The sequence below is a fragment of the Eumetopias jubatus genome, unplaced genomic scaffold (genome assembly GCF_037043125.1).
Source record: "Eumetopias jubatus isolate StellerSeaLion01/CBP00866 unplaced genomic scaffold, mEumJub1_p1.0 scaffold_11, whole genome shotgun sequence".
NCBI lineage: Eukaryota > Metazoa > Chordata > Mammalia > Carnivora > Otariidae > Eumetopias > Eumetopias jubatus.
The window spans coordinates 32,238,955-32,257,794 of record NW_028274817.1 but is presented as its reverse complement, the minus strand read 5'-3'; the positions used below and the strand labels follow the sequence as shown (position 1 = coordinate 32,257,794).

The following is an 18,840-nucleotide window of genomic DNA, read 5'->3' as shown; positions in this document are numbered from 1 at the left end:
AGAAAAAGAAAATTTTAAAATTAAATTTGAAAGACTAAGGAATCATGGGAAAAAAGCCATGAATTTTTTGTGCTGTATTCCCCTAGCGCTGGAATTTTGCAGTTCTCATTGATCGGTAAACTTGGTCTTGGCTGGTTGTTCTTGCTGATCTTCTGGGGGAGGGGCCTGTCGTGGTGATTTTCAAATGTGTTTGCCTGAGGTGGAATTGCTCCACCCTCCTCCTCCCAGAGGAGCCTAGATCTTGGGGTCCCACTTCTCAGTGAGCCCTCAGAGCAAAGCAGTCAATCACTCCTGTCTCCCCGGTCTCTGGCCGCACTCCGTGCTCACCCAGCCTGTGAATGAGCGTTTCTGTCTCTGGCACACAACCCTGTTTAGAGTCTCCAAACCCAGCAGATTCCTGCAGTGTGCTTCCTTGCCATTTCTCCCCGGGGAGGAAGGGGAGTATCCCCAGATCTGCCGCTTGTTGGGTCCCTGCTGGAAGAGCAGTGGCCCGACTGTGCCGTGGATCACGGTTTATGGTAACCCCGAGCTGAGAGCCCACTCCTCAGGTCTGTCTCTGCAGCTGGTTTCCCCGCTCCGATACCTGGGAGCTCTGCCACAGTGAGGTACCCCAGTCTTTCTGTGACCCTGAGGGCCCTGAGACCACATGTCCCAGCGAGGGTTCCACCCCCTGCTTAGCCACTGGAGCGATGTCCCTCAGTAGAGCAGACTTCTAAAAGTTCCAATTTTGTGCTCCGGTAGCCGGCTGAGGAGCCTCCCTCCCGCCGCGGGCTATCTTCCTGAATATCGCCTCAGATTCACTTCTCCTCATGTCCTACCTTCCAGCCGGTGGTCGTATTTCTGTTCATAGGATTGCTGCTATTCTTTTCTTTGATCTCCTGTTGAGTTTGCAGGTGTTCAGAGTGGTTTGATCCCTATCTAGCTGAATTCCTGGGACCAGATGAAATTTAGGTCTCCTACTCCTCCGCCATCTTGCTCCTCCCTTCTGCAAGATGTTCTGATTAGTGAACTCTCTTATACTGTAATGAGGAAGAATCCTGTACTGAGATTTGTACAGATTTTAAAAGTCAAATACAGGGGAAAGAATAGAGGGAGAAAATGAGAAGGTAAGAGCATGCAGAAGGAATACGAGGAACAGAACATTAAAGGCTATGTCTTTGCAAGATGTTATAACCATTGGCTGCCAACAGACAGACAGAACAAAGGCTTAAAATAGGCTTGTCAAGAAATGGTACTCAATTGATTGTTGAGTTTAGCCCTACTTTTTAAGATGCCAGCCATTTAAAAGAAAATCAGACTCAGATTTTTGGAGACCCGAGGCAGGACTAGTACTAAGCAAAATAATGAAGGCATTAGTAAATCTTTGGTGTACAACTGCCTCCTCTTTTGTACCTTTCCCAACTCCACCTCTCTCTTCTAGTATCTCTAGTTCCTTCCAAATACCTAGCTTGTGCTTATTTCTAAAGGTCCCTTGACCTAAGTAACCTTTCATCCATTGATAGAACATCCCACCATTAAATCTTCCCATCCCAGATGTTAGGAGAGATATTTTAAAGCAGGTTGTACGTGTCTCTCATCCTTCAGATCGTGCCACATAAGTGCTCTCTGCATGAGTGTATTAAAACATGCCTGACTACAAACTAAAGTCTGATTGCTTCCTGCTACTGCACTAATCTTAATTCCTTGCCTTTTTGGTATCTCCTCTGAATGTCCATCACTACTGCTTCCTCTCTTGCAATTCACGAAAATAAATTCAGCTAATTGTCTAGCACTTACATTTCATCAGGAATGACACTATTGCTCTGTGTTTCTCTGAAACTACAACATTTAGTTCCCTTTTGGCTACTTTACTCTGAAAGTATTTTATTTTATTTATTTAATTTGCTTATTTTTTGTGAGTGAGAGGGAGAGAGAGCATGTGTGCACGAGCATGAGTGGGGGCGGGGAGCAGAGGCAGAGGGAGAAGCAGGCTCCCTGCGGAGCAGGCAGCCTGATGCGGGGCTCGATCCCAGGACCCCGGGATCATGACCTGAGTCGAAGGCAGACGCTTAACTGACTGAGCCACCCAGGCGCCCTGAAAGTATTTTATTTTTGCATAAATGGAGTTAGTATAAATCTGTTGAACAGGAATTTTTCTCTTTATTGCTCCAGGAAACTAACCCTAAAATGTCTGCATTGTTTGATCTTTGTTATCATTATTATTATACTGTTATCATTTTTCAGGGCTACCAGTTTTTACAATGTTCTGAAATATGAGGTAGAATATAGATTATTCACTTGCGACACGTTGTAATTTGGCTTTTTCTATTGTCTTCATTTTTCATGTGTTTCTAATACAGATGACATTATAATCCTTAAAAAGTTAGAAAGTAAAAACACTGAACCAAAAAGCCATGGAACACAGATCCATAAAGAAAACAACCCAATTTCAAGACAGCAAGCAAATGCTCATAGGCATCGCTGGCAAAGAGGTAAAGTATACTAAAAATCAAATGTTGCAAAGAATATGAAATACTTGTGAATAACTAGGTAAGAAAATTCTCAAACTTGGAATGTATTCTAAAGTTGCATTATGTTCCTAGTTTTATTTTTCTTGGAAATGTAGGCATATAGGTTTGGTAAGAATTTATGCCATGACAAATGAAAACAATTTTTAAAATTTATATGTGTTTCTGCCATAAGGGAAAGCAGGATGAGAATGATAAATGTTTTATACCTGTTCACAAGCCTGCCTGGTTGGTCTAATTTCACCTTTAGGAGGCAATACAGGAGGGGTAAGAGCATGGTTAATAATCTGAGCACCATGGCATCCACATTCTGAAAAAACAAATGCTGTACGGCAGAGTACAGAACATGAAGAAAGCCTTTTTTGTATTTCTAATCCTATCGGTCAGTGCAGTCTGCATATTTTAATAAGAATGTGCTGCAGACTGCCATTGTAGAGAAGCCTTCCCAACAATTAAGGCTCTCCATGGTTTAGTCAGCAGGCTGCAATCATCTTGACAGTGCGCATACCACTCCAAGTCCCTGCCAGTTGCCCACCCAGCTTCATTATAGTCCTTGTTTGAATCCTTCAATGGCTTGGCGCGTTCTGAGACATGGAGGGTTGGTGGTTATTACGGGAACAAAGCTGCTAAGAATGGTGAGGTGGCTTATTCTCATGTTTCTTTTTTAAAAATTTATTTTAGAGAGAGAGCACGCACTCAGGGAGGAGCAGAGGGAGAAGGACAGGCAGAGTGTGTGCTGAGCACAGAGCCCAGTACGGGGCTCCAGCCCACAACCGTGAGACCATGACCTGAGCCAAAACCAAGAGTCGGATGCTTAACCGACTGAGCCACCCAGGCGCCCCATCCCATTCTCATGTTTCTGACTAACCATAAGATTGATCTTTGTGAGCCTTTTGGAGATCCATCTTCTTTGTTTCTTAAACTGTCTTTACACCCAAAGCAAAGCAGACAACTGAGGCAAATAGTCACATGATTAATACAAAGCAGACAGTTTTTCTCCATCTCCTTTTTCTAGTAGATAGATGATATGCCCCAACTTTGTTGGCATATGAAAACAAATTTGAAGTATTGTATACAAAGAAGACTACTATATTAAGGTATGCAAATAGAAACAGTATGGCAAAGACTTTCCTAGAATTCGATGATATCCTAGACTCCTAGATTCCTAGACTCAGATGATATCAGACTAATGAAATGTCAAGTTTTGCAAAACCCAGTGCATAGCGTTAAAACAGTGAGGTTACAGATAATATTTCTGAGAGGTATGTTGAATTTACTCACTGAAAATACAGAAAATAATTATTTTTTCAAAGGATTCTCAAGATTCAGAGAGAACACTGAGGAAGGAAATGATACAAAACCATACAAAGAACCCTCTGGATTCAAGCCTGGACAAAGCTCTTTAAACAAGCAGCCTGTAAATAAGCAGGTAAATAAACACTGAGAATTAACCAACATAAAAGGCCCTAAATGTAATATAATTCTTAATATTAAGGATTATTTTAAATTCCATTGAGAGCAGAGATTGTTTCTTATTCCCTCCTGGTGCTTTGAACAGTTAGTTCTGAAAACTGTTTAGTCTGTAAAAATAGGGGCAATGAAATTTTTTAAAAAATTGCCCATAGAAATGGCTTTGACAAAATATCATTATATTTGTTTTGCAAAATTGTGGTTCTTTGCAGGAGAAGTGCAATGAAAATTCTAAGTCCCAAGCAGAGAGGAGTGGAAGCCAGTCAGAGGGGAACCAGCATCAACTGGAAGGATCTCAAGGCCAATCATCAGAAAATCAACACCATTCAGAGAGATCTCGTGGCCAGTCAGAGAGTTCTTGTAGCCAGTCAGAGAGTTCTCATGGCCAGTCAGAAAGATCTCACGGCCAGTGGGAAAGATCTCGTGGCCAGTCAGAGAGTTCTTGTAGCCAGTCAGAGAGTTCTCATGGCCAGTCAGAAAGATCTCACGGCCAGTGGGAAAGATCTCGTGGCCAGTCAGAGAGTTCTCGTGGCCAGTCAGAGAGTTCTCATGGCCAGTCAGAGAGCTCTCGAGGCCAATCCGAGCGATCTCGTGGCCAGTCAGAGAGTTCTCATGGCCAGTCAGAGAGCTCTCGAGGCCAATCCGAGCGATCTCGTGGCCAGTCAGAGAGTTCTAGTGGCCAGTTGGAGAGATCTTCAGGCCAATCCGAGAGATCGCGTGGCCAGTCAGAGAGATCTCCAGATCAATCGGAGAGATCGCGTGGCCAGTCCAAGAGTTCTCGTAGCCAGTCCGAGAGTTCTCGTGGCCAGTCCAAGAGTTCTCGTAGCCAGTCCGAGAGTTCTGGTAGCCAGTCGGAGAGTTCCGGTGGTCAGTCGGAGAGTTCCGGTGGCCAGTCGGAGAGTTCTGGTGGCCAGTCGGAGAGTTCCCGTGGCCAGTCGGAGAGTTCCCGTGGCCAGTCGGAGAGATCCCGTGGCCAGTCGGAGAGATCCTGGGGCCAACCGGAGAGATCCCGTGGGCAGTCAGAGAGATCCTGGGGCCAGTCAGAGAGATCCCAGGGCCAACCGGAGGGATCTCGTGGCCAAATGGAGAGATTTCGTGGCCAACCGGAAAGATCTCGTGGCCAACTGGAGAGAGCTCGTGGCCAATTAGAGAGAGCTCATGGTCGGTCAGAGAGAGCTCATGGCTGGTCAGAGAGAGCTCATGCCCAAACAGAAAGATCTCGTGGCTACACAGAAAGATTTCATGGCTACAGAGAGAGATCTCTTGGCTACAGAGAGAGATCTCATGGTTACACAGAGAGATCTCATGGCTACACAGAGAGATCTCTTGGCTACAGAGAGAGATCTCATGGTTACACAGAGAGATCTCATGGCTACACAGAGAGATCTCGTGGCTACACAGAAAGATCTCATAGCCAATTAGAGAGATCCCGTGGCCACACAGAAAGATTTCATAGCCAATTAGAGAGATCTCGTGGCCACACTGAGAGATCTTATGGTCACTCAGAGAGATCTCATGTTCTATCAGGGAGATCTTATGTCCTACCAGTGAGATCTCATGTCCCATTAGAGAGATCTTATGTTCCATCAGGGAGAGCTCATATCCTTCCAGGGAGATCTTATGTCCCATCAGGGAGATCTCATATCCTCTCAGGGAGATTGCACATCCCTTCAGAGAGATCTCATGGCCAATCAGGGAGATACCGAAGATATTCTCCAGTAGAAAGATTCAGAACGTCACCCAGAATTGAGTCTGATTTTGACAGGTAAAAACATAATAAATACTTAATCATTAGTACAATGTGTTGAGTAATGTGGAAATGTAAGTGCATGCTTCTTTCATATATCTATATTTTAGTGGCTAAATATGTTTTTGTAACAGACATTGTATTGAGACTAAGATATTAATAGAATGGAGGTAACGTGGCATCAATTTTCTTTCAGCTTGCTGACTACCTCTCGTATCATCCAGTTTTCCAGTGGGCCCTTGTTAAGTCGCTTCATCTAGGTTGGCTTTCCCTGGCAGAGCCCCACTTACTCAGCCTCTCCTACTAAGCTTCCCCACAACAAAAATATATTGACTCAGTGTCCCATTCCCTTTGAAACTTCCAACCTGCTAGGCTAGCTAATCTAACAACAAACTATGCTAGATTTGATAATATGTAATCTCTGATAATGAATTTCTGTGCTTCCTTCCTCTGTCTCCTTCCTAAAGAGTATTCAAAGTCCTGAGCACACAAATGATAGTTGTATCTCGGGGCAGCTGACCTTTTCTGCTTTCCTCCAATCAGACCGCATAGAACGTGTTATTCTATGCATAGATGCAACATGAAGCTTCTGAATATATTTTGAATATATTGTGTATATTTACTGTTGCCTTAGGCTAGGTCTGTCTGCCCCGGGGCGGGCGGGGGGGGGGAGTAATTGAATAGTATTGCAAATTGGTTGAGTTTTAAAAACCACAAGACACTTTTATTGTGATTAACTAGGTAATTGAGTAAAAGTTTATTTTTAGTTCAAAGTTCTCAGTAATTGCTTTCAGTTTGCATTGCTTATAAATGTCTAGTGAAATATTTTAGCACATATTAACAACTGCACAGAATTGTTAGTTTCAGCTAAAAAACTATTTCCAAAATGTATGTGTGGGTTATTGTGTATATAGACAATGTCTGATGTAGGCACCATTTTAATGCTAAAGGCCCCCCATCCTTCTTATATTAACAGTATACAAATAATTTGCTATAAAAAATTAAAATTCAACACTGTGATGACAAATAATTAATATTTCCGCATTTCTCAGGTATTTTCACGTTTTACTTCATTTTATACAGTAATTTTTGTTTGTCAAGTGGCATAACACTTCCACTGAGGTCAAATGCCATATTTCTGACGTTTTACATTTTAAAATGTAATGAACAATTCTGTTCAGTTTTTTCTCCTTTATCTTCTATTATTATCTTTTTTTTTTGTAGTCTCAGCACAAATAAGTAGTACTTGCTTGGATAAGGTTGAAGTTGTCAAATGCTGAACTCTTATAAAAGAAAAAAGAATGCATAAAGTACAGAAAATTAATATACTTTTATAACTGATCCCTTGGAGATGAATTCTTCTACTTTGTAATTTTCCATTCTAATGCCATATATAAGTTGACCAGTTAGATGTAATAATACTCTTCAGACCTGGAGTTGGCTTCTCCACCAAGTATAAAATGAAGACTTCAGTAATTTCATGCCCTCACACAAAATCTTCCCCTCAGGCCAGCTTCACCAGGAGGTAAAGACAAACCAGTTCTAAGTACATTTCTGCCCTAAACAAGCCACCAGTGTAGAAGCCCAGTGTGGTCTAAATAAAAGACAAGTAGTTGTACGAATATCTGGAATACAGAATGACAGCATATTCAGAATATTATTTATTTATGGAGATTTACAACAACTTTTTTCAATTTTGAAAAACCAGTATGATTCTCAAAAACTCTAAACAGAATTTATTTTTTATAAATATATTTATTTATTTATATGTTCCACACCTCCAAAATACCCGATTTCAGCTTTTGCTCCTTTTTCCTGACATGGTGATGATATCCAGAGACAGAGACCTTCCTTGGCCATGAAAGTGATGTGTAAATAGAGAAGCAAAGCAGAATAAAAACTGTCTTTTTTACTCTCCACTAAGTAATTTACATGAAATGAATGGCAAAGTGTGCATATCTTTACATTAGCTGGGCTATCCACCTGATGAAAGCTTTTCTAAACACAGATAATAGCTTCAGAGGAAAGGAGGTACTTAGTTTTGGAGTGCTTGCCATTTAAACTCCAATTATAGAGTGACAACTGACATCTTATTACCACTCCAGCATTCCAAGTAATTCTTGCAACAGAGTCAAACCTGATTATGATCAACAAATCAGATCTTTGGATCTAAAATCCTTAATTTACTATGTATCACTCTAAAAACAGACATCTTTTCAGAGTGATTGATTTCCTTATTTTTATTCCCAAATTCTTCACTATTCCCTAGCTCCATTTGGTACCCAATTGTTAGTATTTTTCTTATTTCTTGAAAAAAGATGCCAGTGAGATGCCATTTGTTTTTTTGTGACTGGCTTATTTTACCTAGCATGATATCCTCAAGGTTCATCCATGTTGTAGCATGTGACAGGATTTACTTCCTTTTAAAGGCTGAAAGATATTCCATTGTGTGTCTATACCACACTTTATTTATCCATCGATGGACATTTGGGTTGCTTCTACCTCTTCAAATAAGCTCTCTGCCCCCCTTCACCCTTCTGGGATTCTCATAATCCATATATTGGCCCACTTGATAATTGTACCATAAATCCCTTAGGCTCTCTTCATTTTTCTTCATTCGTTTTTGTTTTTGCTCTTCCAAATCAATGATTTCAAATGACCTGTCTTCCAGTTTGCTGATTCTTTTTTCTGCCTAATCCAATCTTCTGTTGAATCCCTCTAACGAATTTTTCATTTTGGTTATTGTATTTTTCAGCTCCAGAGTTTGTTTAGTTATTTTTTATAGTCTCTGTCTCCTGGCTGATATTCTTATTTTGTTCATGCATCATTTTCCTGATTTCTTTTAGTCGTGTACCTGTGTTCTCTTTAAGCTTATTGAGCATCTTTATGACTATTATTTTAAATTCTTTGTCAGGTAGTTCATAAATCTGCATTTCTTCAAGGCTGATTTCTGCAGTTTTATTTTGGTCCTTCGATTGGACCAGGTTTCTGTTTCTTTGTATGTCTTATACTTTTTGCTGGGATTTGGGCATTTGGTTTTTGTTTTTTTTTTTTAAGATTTTATTTATTTATTTGACAGAGAAAGAGCACAAGCAGGGGGAGCGGTAGGCTGAGGGAGAGGGAGAAGCAGGCTCCCCACTGAGCAAGGAGCCTGAAGTGGGGCTCGATCCCAGGACCCCAGGATCATGACCTGAGCCAAAGGCAGATGCTTAACCAACTGAGCCACCCAGGCGCTCCAAGGGATTTGGGCATTTGAAACAACAAACACCTTTCCCAGTCTTTGCATACTGGCTTTATGCAGGGGAAGGCCACAAATCTACTGTCTGGGAGCTCTAGCACCTTTCAGACCTTTTATAATCTTGCGACCCTTGGCATTTGCCTACAGAACTGCAGCTCTAATGTGCTGCTTGCCTCTGTTTTCAATAGCTTTCAGACTCCGGCACTGGTCCCATGAATGCTCCGAGTCTGGTGAGACAAAAACCAGCCCCTCAGGCAGCCCCCAGAGAAACCAGAACATTGCAGACATGGTCCACTCTTTAGTTTCCATCCCAAGGGAGGAGCCCTAGTATGGGGGCTTCCTCCCAGTTGCTCTCTGCTCGCAGCCTAGGGGGAAAGACACAAATGGGCACACTAACTGTCACGGATATTCCTACCCCATTCACTGGAATCCCTTCTTGGTTTTACAATGGCCTGGGTGCTATATACCAGCTTCTCAGCTGGTCTCTGGAGTTCTCATAGAGGTATTCTAGTCTATATATTGCTTTTAATTCAGTGTTATCTCTCAGGCAAGGAGGACCTATAGCTTCCTAGTCTGCCATTGTCTTAGTCTGCTTGGGCTGCCATGACAAAATACCTCAAACTGGGTAGTTTAAATGACAGGAGTCTATTTCTTACAGTTCTGGCGGCTGGAAGTCTTACATCAGGGCGCCATCATGGCTGGGGTCTGGTGAGGGCTTTCTTCCTGTCTTGTATACAGCCACCTTCTCTCTGTGTTCTAACATGGTGGAGAGACCGCAAACTCTGATCTCTTCCCCTTCTTATAAGGACACTAATCCCATCATGGGGCCCTGGCCTCATGACCTCATCTAAACTTAATTACCTACCAAAGAGCCCCTGTTCCAGATACCATCACATTGGGGGTTTGGGCTTCAACTTAGGAATTTTGAGGAAACAAAGCATTGAGTCTATCAGTGCCATCTTGCTGACATCACTCCTGAAAAAAATTTAAACAAAAATAGTCACCCAAATGCCTGGTTAACTTTTGATCTTTGTTATGCATGCGATAAGTAATAATTCACACCGAAGCTGAAAATCACTTACCAAAACACTCTTCTGTATTTTAATTGCATCCAGCGTTCTGTCTTAGCTCAGATGATGAACTGTGCGTAATAAAATAATATTACTTGAAGACATACGTTTTACATAATTTCTTTCAAAATAAAAGGTTGCTTTTTAAAGTATCAACATTTATGATTTGTATCAGGTTTTTAATAATGAAAAGACGGAAAGAATACTTCCAGAAGCAGATGCAGCAAAGACATGATCAAATGAACAAGAATCGAAGGGTAAGTACCAGTGCTTTCAGTTTTCTAGCAGAGAGTCTATGTAGTTTTTTTATATCATTTTCTTTTGAAAAGGCTTTTCTTTTTGAAGCCACTTTCTTTCTAGTAGTTAGTTTTGGTATCTGCTTGTACTGATGATTACTTTAATACTTTGTTAAAACCTTTTTACCAACAACAGTGTAGGAAGAAGTCATGTATGTCACACATGTCAACATGAGTCAAATGTTTCCAGCCTTGTGGTACAATTGCTTACAAAAGGTTCCTACTTCCATTACCCTCGTCTTATCTTACATTATTTAGCCTCTAATTGGGCATTAGACACAAGGGAGATAGGATGATACAAATAAAACTTTTTTTTTTATTTTAAAGATTTTTATGTATTTATTTATTTGACAGAGAGAGAGAGAGAGAGAGAGAGCACAAGCAGGGGTAGTGGGAGAGGGAGAAGCAGGCTTCCTGTTGAGCAGGGAGCCCAATGCGATGCGGGGCTTGATCCCAGGATGCTGGGATCATGACCTGAGCTGAAGGCAGACGCTTAACAGACTGAGCCACCCAGCTGCCCCACAAATAAAGCTTATTAGTAGTTTTTTTCTTTTTTAAGTAGGCTCCATACCCAACATGGGGCTTGAACTCAAGACATTGAGATCAAGAGTCCCATGGTCTACTGACTGAGCCAGCCAGGTACCCCAGTAGCATGTACTATTTTATTTTTTATTTTTATTATTTTTTTAAAGATTTTATTTATTTATTTGACAGGGAGAGACACAGCGAGAAAGGGAACACAAGCAGGGGGAGCGGGAGAGGGAGAAGCAGGCTTCCCGCTGAGCAGGGAGCCCGATGCGGGGCTCCATCCCAGGACCCCGGGATCACGACCTGAGCTGAAGGCAGTCGCTTTATGACTGAGCCCCCCAGGCGCCCTGCATGTATTACTTTAAATACTCTTTTACAATCACTGAATCCCTAGGATATTGTCTTTATTTTATTTATTACTTATTTGCTGAAGTTCTATGAATGGCAATTATAAGAAATGTTATCTATCAATTAAGCTAATTAAATCTATTTTGCTGGAAACTCCATCTTTAATACAGAACCAATGTGTTTCACATAAGTGTTTATTTATTTATTTATTCATTTATTTATTTATTTTTAAAAGTTTTATTTATTTAAGTAATCTCTACACCCCACATAGGGCTTAAACGCACTACCCTGAGATCAAGAGTCACATGCTCTTCCAACTGAGCCAGCCAGCCGCCCTTGACATAAGCATTCGATTGAGTAGATGTAACTCCTTCGTGAAACATCTAATAGTTACTCCTATACATGACACTCTGGTATTTTTCCCCAATACCTCTTTACCTATAGGAAAAGACAGGGTAGCTTAAATGGCAGCATGATATAGTGTAAAGTGTTCTAGTCTAGGTCTCAGAGACTTGGCTTCCCTTCCCGGCTGGCTAATCTGCTTACTAGCTGTGTGTATGACCTTGAACAAGTCACCTCCCCTGCTCTCAATATTAGTTTTCTTCCCCTCTAATTAAGATTAGAATGAAGGACATCTACGAGATAGCTAAAGAGATCTAAGTGGTATGGTGTAGTGACTAATGATAGGGGCTTTAGACTCAGGCTTGAATGGAATCCTATTTCTACCGCCTCATACCATATCTAATCGATTTCAAGATACACTTTTTTTTTAGGTTTTAATATCTCTGAAATCAGGAAGTGCCTTACATTCAATGGTATATCATAGTTAAAGTGAAAAGCTTTTAAAAGCTTTCTCAGTGATATCTAAAACAACAGCCCATTTTATAACCATGGTGCCAGATTCGATGAGACAGGGTAGCTAAGGAAGGCTGAGCAGGTCGCTTCGAGCCTGTTTTCTCAGCTATAAAATGGGAATACTATTGATCTCTTAGGTTGTAATGATTAATTGAAATATATGTAAACATTTTAGGATAGAGACTGGATTGTGGTAAGCATTCGATAAATTGGATTTCACAGGGACTGGATTATGGCAAGCATTCCATAAATTGGGGTTCTTATTATTTTATTATTACTATGATGATGATTATATTAAATTATTCATTATAATTACCAAATGCTCATTATGGCCATATTGACATGATTACTTTAAAAATGCATGCCTTTTTAAAAGTCCTTATATTCTAATTAATTTTCTGATTTGGATTTTATACATATATATACTTACTTGTTATTGAAGAGATTTTCAACATGAAGTAAAAAATCCCCATGAGGGGCGCCTGGGGTGGCTCAGGCGGTTAAGCGCCTGCCTTCGGCTCAGGTCATGATCCCAGGGTCCTGGGTTCAAGTCCCGCATCGGGCTCCCTGCTCAGCGGGGAGCTTGCTTCTCCTTCTCCCTCTGCCTGCCACTCTGCCTACTTGTGCTCTTTCTCTGTGTCAAATAAAAAACAAATTTTTAAAAAATCCCCATGAGAATATAGGGGCAAATATGAATATTTTAAAAAAATCAGAAGAAAATATCTAATAGGCTTCCAGATAGATACACCTACAACCTCCTAAGTGTTTCTGTTTGTCCATTCATTTCTCAAACCTGACTTCAGTTCTTATCATTCTAATAAATTTTGCTATCAAAAGATTTTTATTACTTCTTTGTTGTCAAATTCAGTGGCCTTTTCTTAGGCCCTTCTTTCTCTACTTCTTTGTAGTATTTCTTCATTTAATACTTTTGAACACTTATTATACATAATGTATATATATTATATATACATATTTAATACTTATTTTATATATATATGTGCTATGTACTTGAGAAAGAATCTTTACTCTAAGAAAGAAAGAAAAAAGAAGGAAAGAAAAGAGAGAAGGAAGGAGGGGTGGGAGAGAGAGAGAGAGGGAGAGAGAGAGAAAGAAAATATAGCAAAAATACCTAGATAGAGGTGGGCCCAAGGTACAAACCAGCTAGGGAGGTCAGGGAAGGCATCCAAGAGGAGAGAATGTTTGCATCGAGTCCTTGAGGCTGAGTAGAAGTAAGCAAAGCAGAAAAGGTGGGAAAGGCATTCTAGTCAGAGGAAACATTATGTATAAAGGTATAGAAGTGAAAGAAAGCACGGCACGTTTGGCAAACTGTAATTAGCTTGTTTTGACCAGACTGCAGTGGTTTTCAAACTTTGTACTGCAGAGTTCCAGCGGTTTCGAAGCGGTGCCCTAGGCACCAATGAAAGCAGTTTTGTTTTCCAATATTTTGCATATTGGGATACCAAATAAGGTTTTGTTAGAACTTGGTATTCTACCACTTAAAAAAAAAATAGTTTGAAAATCACTGAGCTCAAGTGTAAAGTGTGTGGGTAGAGCTATTGAGAGGTAAGTGTGAAGAGGTAGAGTGTCAGGAGCCAGATCCCTGAGGGCCTGTGTGCCATGCTAGGGTATGGATTTTATATCAAGGGCAATATAGAGGTATTGAAAGACCTTAAGGAAGGAAATGGCATTGATCAATTTATTTTAGAAATAATCACATTAGCTCATATGCCTTTCTTCTAATAGCTTCGAGTTGTAATTCCTGCTCCTTTCCCTCCAATTCTGTGGCTCCTATTCTCATTTCTCTTTTTCTGGCTTCTCTACCACCTCGTGAAGCTCCTGGACAATCTGCTGTGATTGCCACTGGTTTGCGTGTAAACCGTACCTCCATTCTGGTGGTGTCCTTATCTTTCTTTAGGTCTTGGCAAGGACCCTATTAACTAGTGTTGCCAGGAGTAGAATATGGGTGAACATATGTGAGGCTCTGTTTAGCTCATGGAGTCATTGCCCTTAGACACACATCCATCTTGAATTCAGGGCTGCCTTCCGTAACAGGTTTACTTATGAACACTAATATGTGCTTCCAACTTGAACATGAACTTTCCAGTAAGAGCATATTTGATCTGTAACCATTAACTTTGAGGAAAACCTCCATGCGTTATGGTCCTTTTATAGTCTGCTGGCTTGATGGACTTTTTGGCTGCTATTATATTGTTTGTAAGGCTCTTAGTACCAAATCTGCTTGCAAACCGTAACTATGGTTAGGATTTCATATCAAAACAGCTGAACCACCAAACACCAGCTACATATAAACTGGATGCACTGAAACCAGTTCAGTTGTGGAGTGATCTGGGCCAATTAACATTTGAATAGAATGTTTTCATTATGCTTTGGTTAGTTTTCATTGACCACATGTAGGTGTAACCTGTGTTGTCATTTACAAAGTAATTATAAGGATAAGGAATTTAAGCTAATCATTGGAAAAAATCCTAACTTGCACATGAAATGTCTGATTGGGATATAGGTAAGACTTTCTAAAATTAAGTTATTAGGATAATACAGTTCTCCATCTCACTTAGCTATCTTTTTATTTTTTTACATTTTTTTAAGTAATCTCTATACCCAATGTGGGGTTCAAACTTACAACCCCAGGAACAAGAGTCGCCCGCTACTGACTGAACAGGCCAGGCACCTCCCACTTAGTTACCTTAATTACAGTTAATATCTCAGGCTTATTATAGAAAATTTATAATGACACACTTTGTGGATTTTATCTACAATTATTATCTTTCTCCTAGATTCAGACAAGTAACATGTGGATCCAGGCCACATCTAGATCTTGAGAATTTTCTTCTGGGTCACTATGAGCTATAAGGCCTTTGGGAGGACATTTGACTTTTCCCAATCTTCATTCCCTAATTTGCTATGTGAGGGGGTTGGACTGCTTGATCTTCAGGGACCCCCTGGCTTTGACATTCTTTTTTTTTTTTTTTAAGATTTTATTTATTTGACAGAGAGAGACACAGCAAGAGAGGGAACACAAGCTGGGGAGTGGGAAAGGGAGAAGCAGGCTCCCGGCTGAGCAGGGAGCCGATGCGGGGCTCGATCCCAGAACGCTGGAATCATGACCTGAGCTGAAGGCAGATGCTTAACGACTGAGCCACCCAGGCGCCCCATGGCTTTGACATTCTTGCATCAGTGAATAGGGGAGAAAAATCTGAAATTGAACGGGAGACCAAGGATCAAGCAAAGAGAATATTGTTACTGGAAATGTTAGTCAATTGAAGATGTAGAAAATAAGCACCTTGTGCTGAGTACGGAAGCGTTTTGCATGATTTGTTTCAACTTTTCCCATTTAGATGTCACCAGAAAATGACTACAGCTTCCGTGAAAGTGATCGAAGACGTGAAAGGTAACTGTTGATAGATATTTGTACAGTTAAATTTAATTATTCTTGGGGAAAAAAATAAAACAAAAACAAATAAAGGTAACTTACCCCAGGGGGCCTCTAGAATCTGATTCTGAACAATCCATAACAATTTCTGTTAACGATCCTAATATAGAACCAGAAAATTCATGAGTAGAACTGCCTGGTTTGATTTTTTGTTTATGTTTGAGATTTCCGTGTTTCATTTTGCTATGGTGAGTGTAAGTGTCCTGATGTTGTATCCTTTCTACTTAAAGCATGCAGGAATTGTCACCCTGAAGAATTCGGGGCCATGAAGATTTTTCTTCATTTTCAGTCTTAAGATTAAAACCCTCTGCTCTTTATAATATATACCAGACATACTAAGTAAATTTCAGTGTTCCAAATGATCTTAGATTTAAGCATGGAGGACTTTGCCAGGCGAAATTATCAGGAGCATTTGTGTACCCTTTCAGAGCTGTTAGACTCCCTTCAAAGTGGGTCTAACCAAGGGCATCTGTGGAAGTGTTGAAAGAGCTGTGGACATAGGAGCAGATTAATTACAATCGATTGCATTTACTGAGTGCCTATTATGTGCCTGGCACTGTGCTAAGCACTTTTACATTTGTGATATAATTTAATCCCCAGCAATCCCAGGAAGTAGGTATGAACATTTCCATATATAGATGAATAAAATAAGCTCAATAGGGTATATTAACTTCCTCAAAACAGTACAACTAATAACATAATTCAAATTTTGAATGATCAATTCAAATTTGGTTTGTGTGGCTATAAAGCTGTGGGCTTTCTATTCTTCTTTTTTAAAAAAAGAGTTTTACTTATTTATTTGACTGACAGGAGAGAGCTCAAGGGGGGGAAGCAGCAGACAGAGGGAGAGGGAGAAGCAGGCTCCCCACTGAGCAGGGAGCAAGGACCCCGGGATCGTGACCTGAGCCGAAGGCAGATGCTTAACCGACTGAGCCACCCAGGCGCCCCTATTTATTTTTTTTGAGAGAGAGAATGAGAAAGAAAGCTCGAGTAGAGGGTGGGGCAGAGGGAGAGGGTAAGAAGCAGACTCCCTGCTGAGCGCAGAGCCCTATGTGGGGGCGGGGTGGGAGAAACTCAATCCCACTACCCGAGATCATGAGCGGAGTGGAAATCAAGAGTCAGATGCTCAACCACTGAGCCACCCAGGAGCCCCTCTACTCTTCTATAGTCTCTCTCCACTAGGACAAGTAAAAACGAGGTGAAAATTTTTAAAAGCCTAGCATATTAGTTTTCTATTGCTGCTTAAACAAATTACCACAAACCACTTAAAACAGCACTCCTTTATTATCTCAGAGTCCTATAGCTCAGATGTCCAGGTGCACTGGGCTGGTTTTCTACCTAGAGCCTCATGGAACTGAAATCAAGTTGCTGGCCCTGGGCTGTACTCTTATCTGGAGGCTCTGGGGAAGAATTCGCTTCCAAGCTCATTTTAGTTGTTGGAAAAATTCAGTTCCTGGAGGTTGTGGGAATGAGGTTTCTGTTTCCTTGCTGGCTGTCAGCCAGGGGTCACCCTGCTTCTAGAGGTAGCCTGAATTCCCTTTCTTGCTGGGCCCCTCTACCCTCAAACCAAAATGTCATGTCCTTCTCATTCTTTGTTTTTGTTTTTTTTAAAGATCTTATTTATTTATTTGAGAGAGAGAGACAGCAAGCACAAGCAGGGGGGAAAGGGGAGAGGGAGAAGCAGACTCCCTACTGAGCAGGGAACCCGACGTGGGGCTCAATCCCAAGACCCTGAGATCATGGGATTGTCGGCCTGAGCCGACGTTTAACCAATGGAGCCACCCAGGTGCCTTGTCTGTTTTCTTTTTTTTAAAGATTTTTATTTTTATTTATTTTTATTTTTATTTTTTTAAAGATTTTATTTATTTATTTGAGAGAGAGAGAGAATGAGAGATAGAAAGCACAAGAGGGAAGAGGGTCAGAGGGAGAAGCAGACTCCCCGCCGAGCAGGAAGCCCGATGCGGGACTCGATCCCAGGACTCCAGGATCATGACCTGAGCCGAAGGCAGTCGCTTAACCAACTGAGCCACCCAGGCGCCCAAGATTTTTATTTTTTTTTAAGTAATCTCTACTTAAAGTCCCCCAACATGGGCTCAAACTCACACCCAAGATCAAGAGTCACATGCTCTACCAACTGAGCCAGCCAGGTGCCCCTCCTTCTCTTTGAATCATTCTGACTTCTTCTTTTGCCCCCCCTTTTACTTTTATCACATGATTGGATTAGGCCAGCCCAGATAAACCAGGATAATCTCCCTCTTTTAAAGTCAATTGACTCGTAACTTTATTACATCTACAGGGTCTCTTTTGCTATGGATGTGATATCTCATCATATTCACAGTTCTGAGGTGACACTTTGGGGGCTATTTTTGGAATTCTGCCTACCACATCTAGAATGTTACACTTACCTGCTTTTCAAATTAATAATGTAATATATTGTGTTCAAAAAATCAAAAAAACATGTCCCTGTTCTATGGAATGTTGTCAAAGAAAAGGAAAGAGAGAGTAGAACTGAAAGTTAATTAGCAAACCAATATTTATTTAATTACTCAGAGCAGTCTCTCTTTTTGCCAAATCAAACATGGGTTTTGGTCCAGTTGGGTCCTCATAGGAACAGTATTTATAACCAGAAAAAAAGCAACAGTGAAAACAATACCTGACTTGTTTAAAACCACTGACTACAGCAACTTAACTAACAATATCAAGATAACCGGACAGCTGTTAGGCTTTTATTGTTCTCTACCTCTTATAGAGTATGACTACATGCTATAGTCTGAATGTTTGTGTGTCCCCCAAATTCATATGTTGAAATCCTGATGCCCCATGTGACGGCATTAGGAGTAGGGCCTTTGGGAGGTGATTAGGTCATAAGGGTGGAGCCAATGTGGCTTAGTGTTTTTATCAAAGAGACCCCACAGAGCTCCCTGTTCCCTTCTACCATGTGAGGGCATAGCTAGAAGATGGCAGTCTATAATCCAGAAGAGGGCATTTATCAGAACCTGATCAGGCCGGCACCTTGATCTTAGACTTGCCAGCCTCCAAAACTGTGAGAAATAAATGTTTGTTGTTTATAAGCCACCCAGTCTATTTACTTAAAGCAGCCCAAACAGATGAAGACACGACATGTGGTCAACATTTTCCCTTAAACTGTTTAGCCATCCATTAAAAAAAAAATCTTCTGTGCTGTTTATTTTCATGAAGAGCTGTTACAATAAGACAGAGCAAGAACCAGACCCACCATCAGCCATTCAGGAAGCCCTAAGTAGAGGATACCCCTGCAACATGGCAGAATGAAAATTTTTGGATAGCCAGGCTGCTTTTTCTATTAATTTC

The 18,840-nt window shown here is 40.9% G+C and overlaps 1 protein-coding gene across 1 annotated transcript in view; it reads left to right on the top strand.

Moving 5' to 3' along the window:
- Positions 1 to 18,840, top strand: part of LUZP4 (leucine zipper protein 4) — a 137,041-nt gene that overhangs the window by 21,143 nt on the left and 97,058 nt on the right. The window contains exons 2-6 of the mRNA XM_088028539.1: positions 2,340 to 2,471; positions 3,821 to 3,936; positions 4,190 to 5,742; positions 10,208 to 10,289; positions 15,416 to 15,468. Coding sequence (XP_087884665.1) covers positions 2,340 to 2,471; positions 3,821 to 3,936; positions 4,190 to 5,742; positions 10,208 to 10,289; positions 15,416 to 15,468 — 1,936 coding nt within the window. The remainder of the gene's footprint in view (positions 1 to 2,339; positions 2,472 to 3,820; positions 3,937 to 4,189; positions 5,743 to 10,207; positions 10,290 to 15,415; positions 15,469 to 18,840) is intronic.